Source organism: Mandrillus leucophaeus, unplaced genomic scaffold (assembly GCF_000951045.1).
Source record: "Mandrillus leucophaeus isolate KB7577 unplaced genomic scaffold, Mleu.le_1.0 Scaffold472, whole genome shotgun sequence".
Lineage (NCBI taxonomy): Eukaryota > Metazoa > Chordata > Mammalia > Primates > Cercopithecidae > Mandrillus > Mandrillus leucophaeus.
This window is the reverse complement of record NW_012105054.1, coordinates 1,930,001-1,947,210: the sequence shown is the minus strand read 5'-3', so window position 1 is coordinate 1,947,210 and position 17,210 is coordinate 1,930,001. Positions and strand designations below refer to the sequence as shown.

General features: G+C 42.4%; 1 protein-coding gene across 2 annotated transcripts in view; it reads left to right on the top strand.

The window, feature by feature from the left end:
- Window positions 1–17,210, top strand: part of GLI3 (GLI family zinc finger 3) — a 308,102-nt gene that overhangs the window by 238,320 nt on the left and 52,572 nt on the right. For both annotated transcript variants that reach the window (XM_011995110.1, XM_011995111.1), the window contains 3 exons: window positions 4,341–4,554; window positions 5,395–5,508; window positions 7,153–7,293. In XM_011995110.1, the coding sequence (XP_011850500.1) occupies window positions 4,341–4,554; window positions 5,395–5,508; window positions 7,153–7,293 (469 nt within the window). The remainder of the gene's footprint in view (window positions 1–4,340; window positions 4,555–5,394; window positions 5,509–7,152; window positions 7,294–17,210) is intronic.

Here is a 17,210-nt window from a genome sequence, read left to right as displayed (position 1 = left end):
ATAGTTTTCTTTGAGGTGATTCTTCTGAGTGTGGTAGGCAGGATAACAGCCCCAAAGATGTCCACATCCTAATCCCCAGGTCCTGTGAATAGGTTCCCTTCCATGCCAGGACTTTCACAGGTGTGATTAAGCTAAGGATCTTGAGATGAGAAGATGATCCTCGATTGTGTGGGTGGCAGTGATGTAATCACAGGGGCCCTTGTGAGAGGGAGGCAGGAGAGGCAAGTTAGGGTCAGAGGAGGAGGAGGAGGAGGCCTGAGTGATGTGAACCCCTGAGCTGAGGAATGTGGGCAGCCTCCAGGAAACGGAAGAGGCAGGGAGCCTAGATCGTCTGGAAGAATGCAACCCCGCCGGCCTATTGCAGACTTCTGACTTCCAGAACTGTAAGATAATAAACCGTGTCTGTTGTTTTAAGCCACTCAGTTTGGGCTGTTCATTGCAGCAGCAACAGGGAACTAATAGACACTGAAGAAGAGATTCAGTCACTCATTGACTCAGTACTGCGCGTCTGCTCTGCCAGCCACACTGCCCGGCCCAGCTGGACCTTGCCTCCTGGACGGAGAGACAGAAGGAGTTATAGAGAGTACTGCATGCTGCCATGAGAATAGAACTGGCATGCAGTAGAAAATGATGGGGCAAGGAGGTGCAGAGGGGGCTCGTTTTGATGGGGCATGAGTCTAAGAAGGCCCCTCTGAGGAGCTGGAACCTGAATGTTAAAAAGGAAGTGGCCATTCTGAGCTCTGGAAGCCAAGGGTTCCAGGCAGGGGACACTGTGAGTGCTGAACATGCAGAGGGGCTCGTGCTGTGACAGGAGGCAAAAGGATGCAGGACTCCCCTCCTCCACGGCCCTCCCCACTTTGATTTAAAGGAGGAGGCTGTGGTGGCTCAGGTTTTCTTATCCCCGCAGTGGGAAAACCTCAGGAGAATCTTTTCTTTTCTCTTTTTTTTTTTTTTTGAGACAGAGTCTCGCTCTGTCGCCCAGGCTGGAGTGCAGTGGCTGGATCTCAGCTCACTGCAAGCTCCGCCTCCCGGGTTTACGCCATTCTCTTGCCTCAGCCTCCCGAGTAGCTGGGACTACAGGCGCCCGCCACCTCGCCTGGCTAGTTTTTTTTGTATTTTTTAGTAAAGACGGGGTTTCACGGGGTTAGCCAGGATGGTCTCGATCTCCTGACCTCGTGATCCGCCCATCTCGGCCTCCCAAAGTGCTGGGATTACAGGCTTGAGCCACCGCGCCCGGCGAGAAACTTTTCATACCTTGATCTTGCCTGAGAGGGTTGAGGGTGTGCATGGGACGCATCCTTTCTCGTGGGCATTTTGTCTGTGACTCTCGACATCCATGTGCTGTGCCCAGTCATCGCCTGTCCTCAGCCCCAGCACTCTGATGGCAGTGTTCTGAGAGCAGAGGAGCCTTGACTTCCAAATCTGTTAAGTGATACTGTGTCAGAGCTGAGAACTTTCTACTTTTGTCATCAAATTCTGAATTGGCTTTGTCGTCTGGAGTGGAGCAGCCCTCTTGCGCACAGTCTCTGGCAGGAGCGACAGCAGAAGGCTGAGGGTCAACCCTTCTGGGTCCAGACAAGCTGTCCCATACCCTGCCTCGGCCCAGGTCTGTGCATGAGGAGGAGGAGAGTGTTTCTGTTGCTGGCTTCTTATGAGTAAGCCCTGAAGGCTCATGATCACCGTCCACTGTGTGTTCTCTCACAGCCCTTGCAGTCTAATCATTGATGTGGATTTTAGAGAACATTTATTCCCGTCACCTGGTTTTATCAGCAAAAAGGTGGGGGCCCTGAATGGGGACATGGCCAAAGTATGTCGAGAGCTTTCAGAACCCCTACCCCTGCTCCCCGAGGACAAGGAGGATCGTGGACCTAGGAAACTGCGGTGGGAATGCTGAGCCTTGTCTTTTGTAAGGACACCTCCTACATCTTCTTATTTTTTTATTTTTATTTATTGTTATTATTATTATTTTTGAGACAGAGTCTCGCTCTGTCACCCAGGCTGGAGTGCAGTGGTGCAATCTTGGCTCACCGCAATCTCCACCTCCCCAGTCCAAGCGATTCTCCTACCTCAGACTCCTGTGCAGCTGGGATTACAGGTGTGTGCCATCACGCCCGGCTTGTTTTTGTATTTTTAGTAGAAACGAGGTTTCGCCATGTTGGTCAGGCTTGTCTCGAACTCCTGACCTCAAGTGAGCCACCCGCCTCGGCCTCCCAAAGTGCTGGGATTACAGGCGTGAGCCACCGCGCCCAGCCTCCTGCATCATTCGAAAAATGTACTTCCCTTATCCGTCTGTGAACGCCTGTGAGTTGCTTATGTATAAAATCAAGGGTGTATTTTGCTTTGTGAAATGGTTTTTGAATTGTCTCTATTTTTTAATTAAGTACTGACTTTTTAAACCCCCAAATGTCATGTCTCCCAGAATTAGAAGTGTAAATGATCTTCAGGGACCCTCTCCCAACTCTGCCAGATAGTCTAGTCTCCTAGAACCCTGGAAAGGTGTTTGGAGATACATACAAAGTCTGTGTGCCATGGTAATTATATGTGAAGTGGGTTATTTTGGTTTTTGTTTATTTAATGAATAGAGTAACGTAGTTACACTTAGTAATACTCATTCACCCAAAGGAAGGGGGGCTGTTAAATCATTGTGTTTTTTGATGAATGGCCTGTACACTGAAAAATAAATTGGACAAACTGGCATAGAGCTCAGTGAACATGAAATCAGCTATTAGAAGAAAGCTTGTGAACAAATTCTGAGGCAGATATGCATCTTTTGATTAATGCCCTATCAATCATCCACACAGCTACCTTAGCTAAGTCTTGCCGTAATCATTCATGCTTGCTTTTGGAAACACTGGCAGCAACTATAACGCCGCAGAAACGGAATATTATTACTGATTTCTCCCTAACTTACTGTGAACAATGACTGTTTTCACCATGTTTCTGCTTTCCTTTATTAAAGAAATACAATGCAGAATGAAAGGAGAGTTCCTCAAAGCCTGGTGAAATTCTCCTAGGGTATTCTTAATGATATTCAGTCTTAAATGGGCAAGCTATTGTAATGTAAGGTTCTCTGTAGAAATAATAGTAATGTAATCCCATTGAAGCTGCCTGTTATGGATTGTAGTCAAATAGGCAAAATGTAGAGTCACGTTAATGAACAGAGTATATCTTTGAAATTATTACTTAAAGTTGTTGAAATGGTTTGAATTTTGCTATTGTAATTATTTTATTCTCCGTTAATGCGCTTAACAGCCATAGTAATTAACCCACCAGATTGGAAATTTGCGTGAATTCTGACTTTGACATTACAAGAAACCCTGATTCTTTCTGGGTATTACACAGCAGGATAGGGAGAAATATATACATATATATAAAAATATTTTTTTACTGATTTTTTTTTAAAAAGAAATTTCCATGGATGCAATTATTAGTTTTTCATGCATTTTTAAGCCATTGGCAAATTCCTTAAGAACACTCCGTTCTTTTAAGAGGGTTTGATTCCAAAACCACGCTGGCACAAAGAATGATTTGGCATTGCCTGCTGGTCGAGAAATCTTTAGGTAATATCACTGCTTCCTCAGGACTTACTGTAGCCTGGGAAATAGTGTGGCATAATAAAGTAGTGACAGGCATTAGCATGCATAATGGGCTTTAATAGACATTAAATGCTGGTTAGCTAGAAGAGGGAGCAGTGCTCTCCCACTGGAATATTCCTCCATTGAAGCCCATTGATCACTGATTTCAGTGGGGAGAGGTTAATCCATCAGCTTCTGTAACCAGACGGCACTGATGGAAATTCTTTAGGTGGCATTCTGGATGAACCAAGCTTTCCATCTTTACAAACAAATGAGTGATATGACAAGCATGGTGTTCAAAACACATTTAACCAATTGATTTTCTTTCCTCTTGTAATAAGATCTGGAGACATATGAAAGCGTGCGGTGTGAGCTAAGATTAAAGGAATTGCTCCATACACAGGAACATACGGAACTAAGAGCCAATAAAAGTCCTATAAAGCATGTAGTCACCCATTCTCTTTTTTATATAAAGTTTGTTATTGCAATAAATAGTTATTATTGAGCTGATGCCTTTTATTTCCGTTTTTGCAGAATCTTGTTTCAGGTCTGCGTGTGTATGTGCACGCACATGCGTGTCTCATCTCAGTGCTCATCTTTCCCTTACAAGTTTTCAAGATGCTTGGCAATAATCCTACCTTCTCATTTAAACAAATTTGATTTGGGATGGATGGTAAAATTATAGATAGAAAGCTGCAGATCTTGTGTACTTGTCTGAGCTCGGCATTTAAGTGATGGTCGTCTTTTTTTATCTCCCACGCACAGCCCAGCCTTGAGCTTCACCTACTCTTCTGCGCCCGTCTCTCTCCACATGCATCAGCAGATCCTAAGCCGACAGCAGAGTTTAGGTTCAGCCTTTGGACACAGCCCTCCACTCATCCACCCTGCCCCAACTTTTCCAACACAGAGGCCCATTCCAGGGATCCCCACGGTTCTGAACCCCGTCCAGGTCAGCTCCGGCCCTTCCGAGTCCTCACAGGTGAGAGGGATAGGTCGATGCACCCGGCTGCGCTGGTCAGCCGAGGGTGGGGGCAGGCCACCATGTCAGCCGTTAAATCAACACGACACCTCTGTGTTCTCACAGCCTTCGTACTGGCATCCTGTCTTCTTAATACTGAGGTCTAGTCTTCAGTTTTGGTGAACGTGTTGTGTAAATGCTTCTCATCAAACAGTTTTTTCCCCCAGAGTCATTTTCCCATAGGAATAGCAGCAGGCTGCTTGATAGGGCTCCCCTGTGACCTGGTGCCATCTGTAACCTGCATCCCATGTTAATGCAGCGTGTGGATGCATTGCTCTCATTTGGTCTCATTTGCTCTCATTTGGTCACTGTTCACTCCCTCTGCTAGAACCACAGTTGCGACTTACCACCGGGTGGTACTTTAGAGTAAGACTAAAACTGTGCTTTGCCCTGCGTTAACTGTTGCCACTTTGATATTGTTTGGAGAAAAATCTGGATGCTCTGGTTAAAGAACTTCACAAACGGAACGGGTTGGTCTTCTACCCTCCTCACAACTTTGTTCTTTTGAAATACCCTGTTGGAGCTTGTTAAAGCTTCGGGCCTCAGCTCCATTCTTCTAGCTTTTAAAAGCCACAGGGAGTTTATACTCACGAGTTAAAAATGAAGAGCTGCCGCATTTACGTATTTTCTAGCTTTGAACATACTATCTGAACTCTACTACCCTGGGAATTGGAGCATTATCAGAGTTGTTGCTTTATTGCCAAATAAGCCCGCTTGTCCCGAGTTGCAGGTTTTAATTATGGTACTGCTCCTTGTTGATGAAAATCTTTTTGTCTCTGGCTCTGCAAATGTGACCAGCAGAACAAGCCCACGAGTGAGTCTGCAGTGAGCAGCACTGGTGACCCGATGCACAACAAGAGGTCCAAGATCAAACCCGATGAAGACCTCCCCAGCCCAGGGGCTCGGGGGCAGCAGGTAGGACACTCAGGGTGCACAGGCCAGCGTCCACTCCTCCCAAGATTGGTGTCTTTAAGCCAGCTCCCCCTTCCTTCCCAGTCCTAGTGTCTTTTCACAGCAGTTCCTTGTTTACTGCATTGTTGACCTTGGCCATACTCGACATGTTGTACAAAAGGCTAGGTATAGAGTCACTAAATTGTTCTTCTAGCTCAGAAGCAAATGCAGTCCAGGAAGCCATGTGGGGCATAGCTTCTTGACAGGTTAGGCAGCTTAGGAGTATGGGCAGCTGTAGTTCATAGAGGAAATGGTTGCATTAATTTGTTGCTGGCCACAGGTGAGACCAGGCTTCAATCCTCATCTGTGATCTTGAGCCTGAATTACTGAGCTCCTGGACCCAAGCCTGAGCTGTGGCAGATCTACTGATGGCTCCTATACCAATTGTGTTCTCATTTTTTCTTATTTTGCTACTTCCCACTTTCTAGGAGAGCCTGGCGAACCAGAAGGGATGAAAACACAACTAACCTAAGGCTAGTTAAATCCTGGCACTCAGCCCAAAACTCTGAAAGGAAACGTGTAGGAATTTCAATCCGGACTCCGCCTCTAGTCACTTAAATTCTTTAGGCCTCAGTTTAAGGATGTATAGGTTATACCCGTAATATCATCTCATAGGACTCTCAGCCTGACGCAGGAAGGAGCTCCATGAATGCTAATTCCCCAACATAGAGATTGGACAAGAGTCCAGCTGTCCAGAGAATCTGGACCTTGTTGTCATCAGGCTGCTTCAGCCCAAACCTCAGACTACTTGCCCAAATTTCCTTTTCAGCAAGAACGTGGAGGCTGGAGTAAATTGGTGTCACTGGTTCTGAAATGGATCTTTCCTCTTGCATATTGCCAGACAGCAACTACCTTGCTGGTTACACTTCAATGCCTGCATACGGTTTTTATCATCTAGCCCCGGATTGGGACCTGAATCTACACAAGATGAATTCTTAAAATGACTTGGATTTGCATTGCTGTGAAGCTGCCGCAGGAAGGACTGTGCCCCTGAGCTTTGATGCTGTGGCCCCTGGGCCCTGGGTAGTGAGCATATCCTTAGAGATCAGAGGTTGAATCGAGAGGACATTATCCCTATAAAGTCCACAAAAGTGTCTCACACAGTCTCCAACAGCAGGGAAAACAGAATTAGAAATACTAGTAAACCATTTCCCTCAATTGCAAAGTATAAGAAGAAACAAATTAACAGACCGAAAATAATTAAAACAACTAAACAAAATAGAAGTACCAATCTTTTGAGTAAAGATCTAATTTGATTTATTGTCTTATGAGCTTTGTTTTGTTTGTTTTTGTTTTTTTTTTGTTTGTTTTTTTAAGATGACATTTGGGTTTATTTTCAGCTCTGTAATCAGGGCAGCAAAGTTTGGCCTCAACTTTTAATCATCGTTTTGACAGGCTGTTGCCTTGAATCACATGTTAAAACTCCCAGAGTGTATTTGGTAAATCTGAAAACGTGCACAGAAATGATTTTATTGTTTGACTTCTTCAATTCACAAAACCCTAGACCCAAATCTGAATCCAGTTTTTACTTTCTCTTCTTGTCTTCCCTCCCATTGTGTCTGATGCTTCCCCCTTCTCTGTTCCCTGCCCCCTACCCTCTTCTTTCAGGAACAGCCCGAAGGAACAACCCTTGTCAAGGAGGAAGGGGACAAAGATGAAAGCAAACAGGAGCCTGAAGTCATCTATGAGACAAACTGCCACTGGGAAGGCTGCACGAGGGAGTTCGACACCCAAGAGCAGCTTGTGCACGTAAGTGGATGGTATTCAGAAACGGGGCTTTACAGCTCTGTGACCCTTTCCAGGGAGGTCGGCCTCTCTGACCCTGAGCTGAGTGAAGTTTCTTAGTGAGCGGCGTTGCGAACTGGAGAGGGCTTTATGACTTTCTGAGAATAAAGAAAACTCGGAGCCACGGTGCTTGACCTGTTCAGTCAGCTAAAGCTGAGTGTAAAATTCAATAAAGTCTTCAATAGAGAGTGTAATGACTCTGATCCTGTAAGCCAGAAAACACTATTTTGAGTTAGCGACTTTGATGGTTATTGAGTAATAGTAAGCTGGACATGAATTATGATTAACCTTTTAACCAAGTTTGATTCCCCTTCCCAGGCCCGGTAACAATGGAAAAAACGTGGAGATGGGGAATTTCTTTTTTTCCTCTCCCAAACTCTCAAAGCCTAAGGAAGCTCCCATTATTTTAAGCCGCAGTTAGTACTCTAGATGAGCTAGGTAACATCATTTCTTGGTTTGAGGCCAGCCCTTGTGGGGTTAGTAGTTTCATGGAAAAAGTTATATGTGTTTTTAAATGTATTTAGTGATGGATGTTTTGGAAACTGCAGCATGGTCACATTGAGAACCACACCTCCTCTTCCAAACCAGGTTCAGAACTTTTTACACACTCTTCTGCATATCATTTCAAATAATGCAGTGTGCACAAAGCCTTCTCCCCACCCCATGCCTGATTTGTGATACTCCCTTCCCAGTGCTTCACTGTTCTTGGCACTTTCTTGAAGACCAGTGGAGTTTTCCCTGGCAAATGGGACCAGGAGCGGCTGACGTGGAAGAACATTTAGATGATCAAGAATAAAAAGATGCAGGTGCTACAACCCCTGGCAGAAGCACAGGGTCCTGTTGAGGCATTAAGTGTGGCAGTTTTTCAAGCTTTTAATGTAATGAGAAATTGGACAAAGTAGCATTTGTTGCAGTTCTCCTCCTCCTGCTCTCTCTCTTTTTCTGTCTCCACTTTCTCTTCCATGATCCATTCTTCTTTTTACAGTAACTGTATTTTTAGGCAATTCATGTTTTTTGATAACTAACATTTAGATTAAGCACTAAAATTATGAGTCCCTCTTACATCCCACACGTTTCATAGGCAGTGTGATCTTTTAATGTGTGTCTCCTGCAACTCGGCACATCCTATATCATATATTCCACGCATTGCAGTTACATTATAGTGTTAAGCACACAGGGTGCCAGATTTTGAGCTCTGTTCTGTACAGAATGTTTTGAGGATTTTACATGCTGTCGCCAGGGTTCCTCTCCTCCATTGCTTTTTAAATCATGTCTCCTGGTAATTGTATACAAAGAATTATAGATTTCTGAGCACAGCAAAAAAAAAAAAAAAAAAAAAAGTCAAATGTTTTTAATTAAGGTATATTTCCAGAATTTTTCCATGAACTTAATTTGATTCTTTTTCTTTAATTTGATGCAAGTGTTATTTTTAAGCCAAGTCTGACTTAATGGCCATTTATTCTTGCTGACTGTTTAATGGAAATCACAAAGACATTGGAATACCAAGAGGGAGAAAAGTTTGGCATTTTTGTTTTAGTATGGGGAAATACTCCCAAAGAATAGCATATGCTATGTGTATCCTTAGTGATATAATGAATGATCAACAAACATGAAGAGAATTGTTTGTGCAAAACCTGCTATCATAGAAGAGATGTTGGCAGGATGTCTTGCTTTTTAAAATATCCTGAAGGTGACACAGTCTCATGGTGCTGTTTTGGAGGGGAAGTCATTGTAGTTTGCAAGGAATGTTGGATACTGGTTCAGTCATTACCAAATCAGGAATGAAATAAGAGCTTATTCTAAGTCTACATTTAAAATGAATTGTGCTCCTCATAAGAGGCAGGGTTTGAAGTAATATTTTTTGGAGTGCAGTAGTAAGCTTAACCCTTTCACAGCCTAAATACAGTAATGTGAAAGCTTTTAAAAGATGGTGAAATTGCAGGTATTTGAATTTAATTTCGGTGGCCAATGGTCTCAATGATGTTTTAATAGAGAGATCTGAGTAGTTTTAAAGGAAGGCTGCTTAAAACTACCAACTAAATGACCAGCATGTTGTCTGTTTTATCAAAATGGTCTTTAAAAAATATGAGTGCGCACATATACAGTGGAATATTTTAATTCCAGATTAACCAGAAGAAATTCATGTCAGGATTAGAAGAAAATCCAATATATTACCTTTATGATATTAATTTTAGTCTGAGACAAATTATATGAGTAAATAAACTTAATTAAATGAATTAAGAATTTTAATTTACCACAACATAAATAAGAATACTAGTTTGTATCACTTATTTTCTGCCTTTTTACTTACTGTCTGAGGTGCAGGATCCCCAAGTTTGCATGTTTAAATTGATTCTATGTTGCATGACATGCGTGTACTTTCTTACTCATGAGTATATCTGGCAGCAGTAGTGGTGGCCTGTTATAGAGTAGGTAGGTGCTTTGTATTATGTTGATTGAAGGAATAGCTACTTCAAGTCCACCTGATTACTTTGGTGGTAGAATAAATACCAGTTGCAAAAACTACTTTTTTACAGAGGGAAGCATTAACAGTTTCCATTCCTGTGACTTTCCTTGGAGAGAGGACATTTTGTGAATTAGTTGAATTTTCATGCCACATACAACCAAGAGGCAAGGTGTTAAACCATTCTGATGCTCTGCCTTATTTATAGCCGTGACCCATTCTTTTTCCCCTTCTTACAGTTAATAGAAAGATTCATGATTCTTCATGGTTGTCTATCTAGTGTCTGACAGTCCCGACTGCCTGCTAAAGCAAGTCACTATCTATAATTGATATCCTTCCGGGGAATAGGGTGCTGGCTGCAATTGAAGGGCTTTGCTGAAAGCTCTTAAATCCTGACAAGTTCTCCCCTTGTTCTGGTTCAGTCGTTGAGCTGCACGGTTGGAATTCCGGAGTTATTTGAACTTGGTGCAAAAGGGAGACATGTGCTTCACATTAGCAAATCACAAAGTTGAAGAAGAGAATTAGAAACTCGGCTGACTTTGCCCGCCAGGTAGTCTCATTTCCACTGTAATGCACTCCATGTACTCTTGAAAAGATTACCTCGTCCATTACTATCTGAACAGATGGGCTAAATATTAGCCCTTCCCTTCTCTTCTCCTTTATTTGAAGCCCCTCTCCCTCACCGGTTATGTGTTTATTCTAGGTTTGCTGCTGGGTCTTTATCACAGGGATGTTTAATTAATTTCTCTTCCCAGCAAGATAATTACAATTGGGCTTAGTTACTCTCAAGCTAGTATTAAATTTGTCATAAATTTACTTCTGTGACCAGAAGCTAAGAAGATAGATGCGTGTTTTTGTTAACTGTGTTCTTGTTGTGCTTCGTCCCTTTCTTGGTGTCAGTTAAAATTGAAGGAAACAAAAAAGCAAGAGAAATATATAGAACAAAAATTAATTCTAAGTACGTTGAAGACTGAATTTATTATTGATTTGCCAAGATGCAGGTATTTTCTTTTGCCATTTGAAAGACACACATTCTAACATCTCAAAATGAGTTGAAAGTCCGTATTTTTCTTCAATTTTAAATTAACCAGACTTTTGTTGTTGTTGAGCATTATAAAAGGTGTGAATCATAACTTCAAATGTGTTTCTGAGAGTTGTAGTGTATCCATTTTCAAAGTGTTATTTGGTTTTGCTTTCTGTTTAAGCTGTTTGGTTTGTGCTGATGTTATTTGGTTTAGCTTGTGTTATTATGCAAAGCAGCTCAGCCCAGCTTCTTCCAAGGAAGAAGGACGCTTTCTGTCTACACAGAGATTCATTTCCCTCTTGTTTTAATTTTGTCCTAGAAGTAAGTTCCATCTTTGACTCTTTGATGTTTGAGGTGTCTGAAATATGCACAGCCTGCAGCACACGTCAGTCTCAGGTTCTCTGAAACCTGTACACTTTCGTTGTGCATGACATTGTATATACCACCTATGTTTTGAGAGGCTTTCTAAGAGGAGGAAAAGGAATAAACATAAATAACTTTTATCTCAGTGTGGAGTCATTACTGCTGAGTGGCTAGTTATGCTTGAAAACATCAGTGCTGAGATTGAAAGAATAATAGTATCATCACCATACTTCATGTCCACCTGTTTGCTGTAACTCTGCAACTCTTCGCTCTCAATTTCAACAATCCAACTCCCTATTTCTGTGTAAGAAATAACACGTGTAATATTCTCCCCAAAGGTCTTTAAAAAGTCAAATGATTTTTCAAGTTTTATTCGCCAGCCCAATCCCCAGCGGCATGACCCTTCAGGGCCCTTGGCAATTGCACTGGGGGATGTTGTCTTCTCCCTGTGGGGCAGAACCACAGAGAACATGAGATGTATTTCTGTTAGCACCCAGATTCAACTGGGTGGCATTTAAGTCTCTGTAATCCTCCATTTGTCTCCTTTAAACATAGTGTCAGAAATTCACCTTTTTGTAGAGTGATTAACCACCTACTTGGATTTTAAAATGCTTTCATATGCTGCGAATTTTGATGTCTAAAAGCATGCTGAAGTTTCCTTTATCAGAAGAATACAGTCATAATCACCTTTGCTGCCATTTGGAAACAAATTCTATACATCAGCAGCATGAAAATGAGGGGCTTTCTTTTTAATATAGAGATTTAGATATAAAGAAAGCACATCTAATTTGTGAAGAATTGATGTGTCTGTAGAAACGCAAGGAAGAGTTAGGATGTGAAGACATTCTTTTCACATTAATACCATGATCCTAAATTTGCATTTTAAATGTTTCCCATATAATTTTGATCCCTTTGCTAAAGTTGCATTGTCTATCCTTACCTAAGAGAAAATTGAGTTTAAGATGTGATAGAGGTCTCAGATATGAGGCAGAAATTAGTTTTGTGTGCACATAAAACATAAAACGAATGAGTGGAGATTTTGATCTTATTTTCCCTACATGGAGCTGCTAGTTAATTTGGTTACTCTAATTATTTGGAAACACGGCATATAAAATATAGACTAAGTACTACAAACTTCAAAGCCATCTTTTGACAATTTTGCCTTAAGGGTCACGTTCTCTTTAAAGTTGCTGACTAAATTGCACCTGCAGAAATTGTTCCCATAAAGAGACACTCAAGAGATCAGATCGAGTGCGAGGGTGTGTGAGGACTGTGTGGTCCACCAGCCAGAGCCCCCCAGGCCCAGCTGGGATTCTGAGTGGCAGCCCCATCTCTGCCCTGCCTCTTGGGATGACCTCCTTCGAACCATTTGACCCCTTAGAACGTTATTTTCTCACTTATCATACTGTGAAACAGCCGTGAAAATAAACACTGTCCCCAACGTCCAAGGCCAAGCAGAGATCACATGCAGTAGGTCTAATGAGAAGCAGACAGAGGGTCTCGAAGAGGTCACTCCGCCTCTCGTTGTTTTATGTGTGTGTTTCGCTGGGTTGAGTGGGGGAGGAGAATGCGGTGGCACTGTTGGTTTCTGTGACTTATTTTATATTAATTGTTGCTAAACTGGGATGTACACTAGACAGAAGGCAAGAGACTTCCTTTTTCTTCTGCAGTGTGTGTCTGCTCAATAAGACCTGGCCAAGACATCTTGCCTCGTTCAACCTTGGTTTTAGTCAAAGAAAGCAAAAGGTTTGAACTGGATAGTCCTTAGGATAGGGATGGCAAACAGATTCTCTCTCAAGTGCCAGCTTGCTGGCTGGCAGCCACTGGGAGTGCTGTGCAGAGTCCCCCTCCCCTTTCAGCCTGGGAGGAAGTTTGGGGTGGGCTGGGAGTGGGGAGGCTGTGAACAGTTATGGGTGACTGCCCCCAGGTGGAGTTTAGGAGGCACCATGTATTAGTTACTTTATTCATTCATTCGTTGTATACTCCCTGAAATATTTCATCAAAATCTTCCTCCGAGTAACTGTTTCTGCCATCTGGGGAACATTTTCCTATTGAAAGCTTTTTAGCTGGTTCTCAATGATACTTTAGGTGAGATTCTAGATTCTGCCAATAATTAGTGCCCTGGAATATTCTGTATGGATCCATTCCAGACAAGTGGGAATGGTGGTCACTTTGGACTGGGCTGCATACCTCATTTGAATATACTTACCTATAGCAGATGTTGCTGGCATAATGTATTCTCCTGTTTATTAGGAAAAGTATAAGCCAACATTAGTGGATCAGCCATTTGCTCAACAGCTCTTGATGAGATGTGCAGAGAGCCCTGGCAGGCGCTGCATGGGCTGGAGACAGCCCATGTGGTACTCACAGCCCCAGCTTTGTGGTGGGCACATGATTTACACCCTCAAGAACTGGACAGTCTAACTGTGAGGGGGAGATAAGGAAACACAGAGGCATAGTGAACAACATGAGGCAAAACATAATGAAACCATAATTGTGTATTGTGACTATGGGCTGAGAGAAGGAGGAGTACAGAGGGATGCTAGAAAAGACTCCTAGGAAACAGGTGGAAAATATGGTTAGAGTCAAAGTACATCATACAGGTAAACTTTTGAGGCCTGATGAAATGTTGATGATGATGATGGTGATGATAATGATGATTTGAGAAGAATTAGCACCTGATTTGAAAGAACACTTTTGTTTCCCATCATTACCCAGTGGCAGTACAATGTGAATGTGTTTCAAAGTGGACCAACCTGGGTTCACAGCCTGCTCTGCTTCCAACGAAAATAGTAACATTTACCACATAAAATAGTGAGGGAATTAGCTAAAAAAGTTATACTCAATAAAATGTTAGTGATTCTGCTTATAAGAGAGAAAAATGTGAAGATATGTAGAGGCTACTATGTCCATGCATGTCACGTATAAAAGCAGGGGTTAGGTTAATATTCAGACAGTGCAGGGGTTGGTATGTCAGCATGAAATTAGTAATTGCAAAAAGATGTCGATAAGCCCCCAGTTCATGAAACACTGCGAGAGAAGAACTGGAGGGGCCTCTGGGTTCATTCCTTCCATTGCAGGTTCTTCTTCCTTGTGTGTTTCTGCGGTGTGGAGATTCCATCTCTCCTGTTCATCTGTCTTCGTGTCCTGATATCCTTCTGGAAATTTTCTTCAGTGGTTACACCAAACCAAGATTTCTCCACTGTAGCACAAAGGGGCTGATCATTCTCTGGTGTTGGGGGCTATCCTGGGCATTGTAGGGTGTTGAGCAGCATTCCAAGCCTCTCCCCACGAGATGCCAGTTCTTTATAGTGGGGGGCTGTCCTGCGCATTCCCTCCCTCGTCATGACAACCAAAACTGTTTCCAGACATTGTCAGATGTCCCCTGGGAGACAGCATTGCCCCCAGTTATGCCCTAAATATTTCCTTTTGCCGTATAGTGTGGAGAAAGAAAAACACACATAAGAAAACGAAAAAATATAATTGTGATTAAAGAAAAAGTTTCTCCTGCTTAAATGTACTTTAGAATGTTCAGATTAGAAATAAGAGATGATCTCATTAAAATGTCTCTAGTAAAAAGCTACTTAAATACACATATGTGGGGTGTGTGTGTGTGTGTGTATGTGTGTAAACTGGCAGAGCTTAATTTTAAAACCACATTTGCTAAGGTTAGGCACACAGTAGCTCTCAGCAAGGCCCATAACCAGCCAAGCCATTTTTCGTGGTGGAGAAACTCCATCACTATTTTTTTTTTTTTTTCCAGCCCTAGGGAAGTCACACAGACTCCAGCTTCTGAGATCATGGCAAGCAGAGTTGGAGATCAGGCTCCTGCTTTGACATAAAACAGAGCTCCGGGAACAGAAAGCAGTTTTCTAATGCGAGGACTTTTTAAGATTTGGGGATATTTAGGCTTCTCTGGGATTAGCCAAATACTACCATGGAGGCATTTTTATTTTTTCTAGAACAATTAATGTTGCAAGAGAAGAGAACTGTAAATGGGATATCCTCAAGAGACTTTGTATAAGCCAAGGCCTTAAACTTAAACCAACTCCACCCGACCCCACCCAGTTACCAGTAAAACCAGCATTAATCAGTGAGTGGGGGATGGGAAGAACACCAGATAGTGTGTTGGGGATCTGCCTTTCATTCCTACATCTGGCAGAAACTGTTTCTGAATTTAAGTAAGTCACCCTGCAGTAAGTCCTCCGTGTCTCATCTGTAAAGTGGGGATAATAATATCCTTTCTGGGCTCTTCACTGGGTTTTTTAATTTGTTTTTTGTTTATGAGGATAGAATGAGATCCTATAATGGAAGTAGTTTGTAAACTCAAAAGCTTTATCCAAACGTAAGGACAAATAGAATCCATAGCAAGTAGTACTGACAAACTCATTCAGCTGAAGAATGGAGAGATTAAGTGGACTTTTATGAACATTTAAAAATAGTCGTAAGTATACCATTGGTTCAGTTGCACAGGCTCACCTATGCAGGCTGTTGTTAATCTTACCTGTTTACTCATCTGCTGTTGATCCATCATCACCACCTGGTGGCCACTTCAGAAATTGCAGGCATAATATCTAGAAGAAAATGCTTCAAGCATATCAGATCTAGGGTGCTGGGGTTGCGAGCTACCCCTTTGGGTAAGGGGAGCATACAGGGCAGACTGTTATGAGTACCATCGATGTACAAGCAGAACTGTGGGAAAATGAGTAAAGTGAAGGCACAGAAGAAGGAATGAAAGATACATCTCATGGTGATTGGACATGAGCATGGTATAGAATAAACTGGCAGATTTAAACACAGAAAGACCATTGCAGAAAGGCTTTGGGGATTCTATGTGGAGAAGACAGCAGGAAGAAGTTAATGGGTACAGAAAGTATGGGAAAATTTTATCTATGATTATAGCTAATATAATAAAAGGCTGAGGTTTTTGACATCTCTTTGAATTAGAAATATAATTACAAATGATTTGTTTTATGCTTTTTGGTTGAAGAGTGGTATGATAAGTAATGCAGTTAGAGCAGAACCAAAGTATGTCCGGAAGGCAGAAGGGTAGTGGGTGGTAAGATTAAAGAGCCAAGTAGCACCATGTTATGAGAGACGTGATTGCTAGACTAGAAGTCTGACTTTTATTCCAGATGGAGTAAGGAGAATTAAATGCTTTTGATGAGAGGAATGGCTTGAGCCAGCATCAGCTTTAGAAAAATGGGGCTGAGCCTTGCAAAATCTGGGAAGTTGCAAGTACAGTGTATTAAGGAGGGGAAGAGTAGGCTGGGGAAGGGCCAGAAGTGAGACTCTGCAGTGGAAGTTATTTGAAATTGTTTTTTAAAATTTGGGAGGATAATTTGGAGATGTTTTACAGTTACAGTTTGGGCAGCTGATGTGAATGTTCTACATGATATCCAGAGAGAAGTCAGAAGCTTCAGGGCTGCTGGCTGAGCACTGGGAGGAGATGTTGCCCATGGAACCCCTGTCTCTTGCCTGTGTGGCATCAGTCTCTTTACCAAAGGGTACTGAGATTCTGTTATCTTTCTTTAAAAGAGGATTATGAGGGTTGTTGGGAGAATTATCTCTGAGAGTTTATGAGAGAGATCTACTACAGTGCTAGTCAAGTTTTTAGAGCCGGTTAGCTTTTATTGTGATTGTTATCGTTTTTCCTTTGTCATTATTTTGCTTTGTGCAAAATAAGGTATGCCAGGCCAAGTGAGTGGCACATGCCTATAATCCCAGCACTTTGGGAGGCCATGGTGGGAGGATCACTTGAACTCAGGAGTTCAAGACCATCCTGGGCAACACAGCAAGACCCCATCTCTACAAAATAATAATAATAATTTAGCCAAACATGGTGAGGCATACCTGTAGTCCTAGCTACTTGAGAGGCTGAGGTAGCTGCAATGAGCTATGATTGCACCACTGTACTCCAGCCTGGGCAACAGAGTGAGACTGTCTCAAAAAATTATAATAAGGTGTGTCTTATTTTCTAGTTATGAATATACAATCCTGTGGCACACAAGCATCACCCGGCAAATAGCT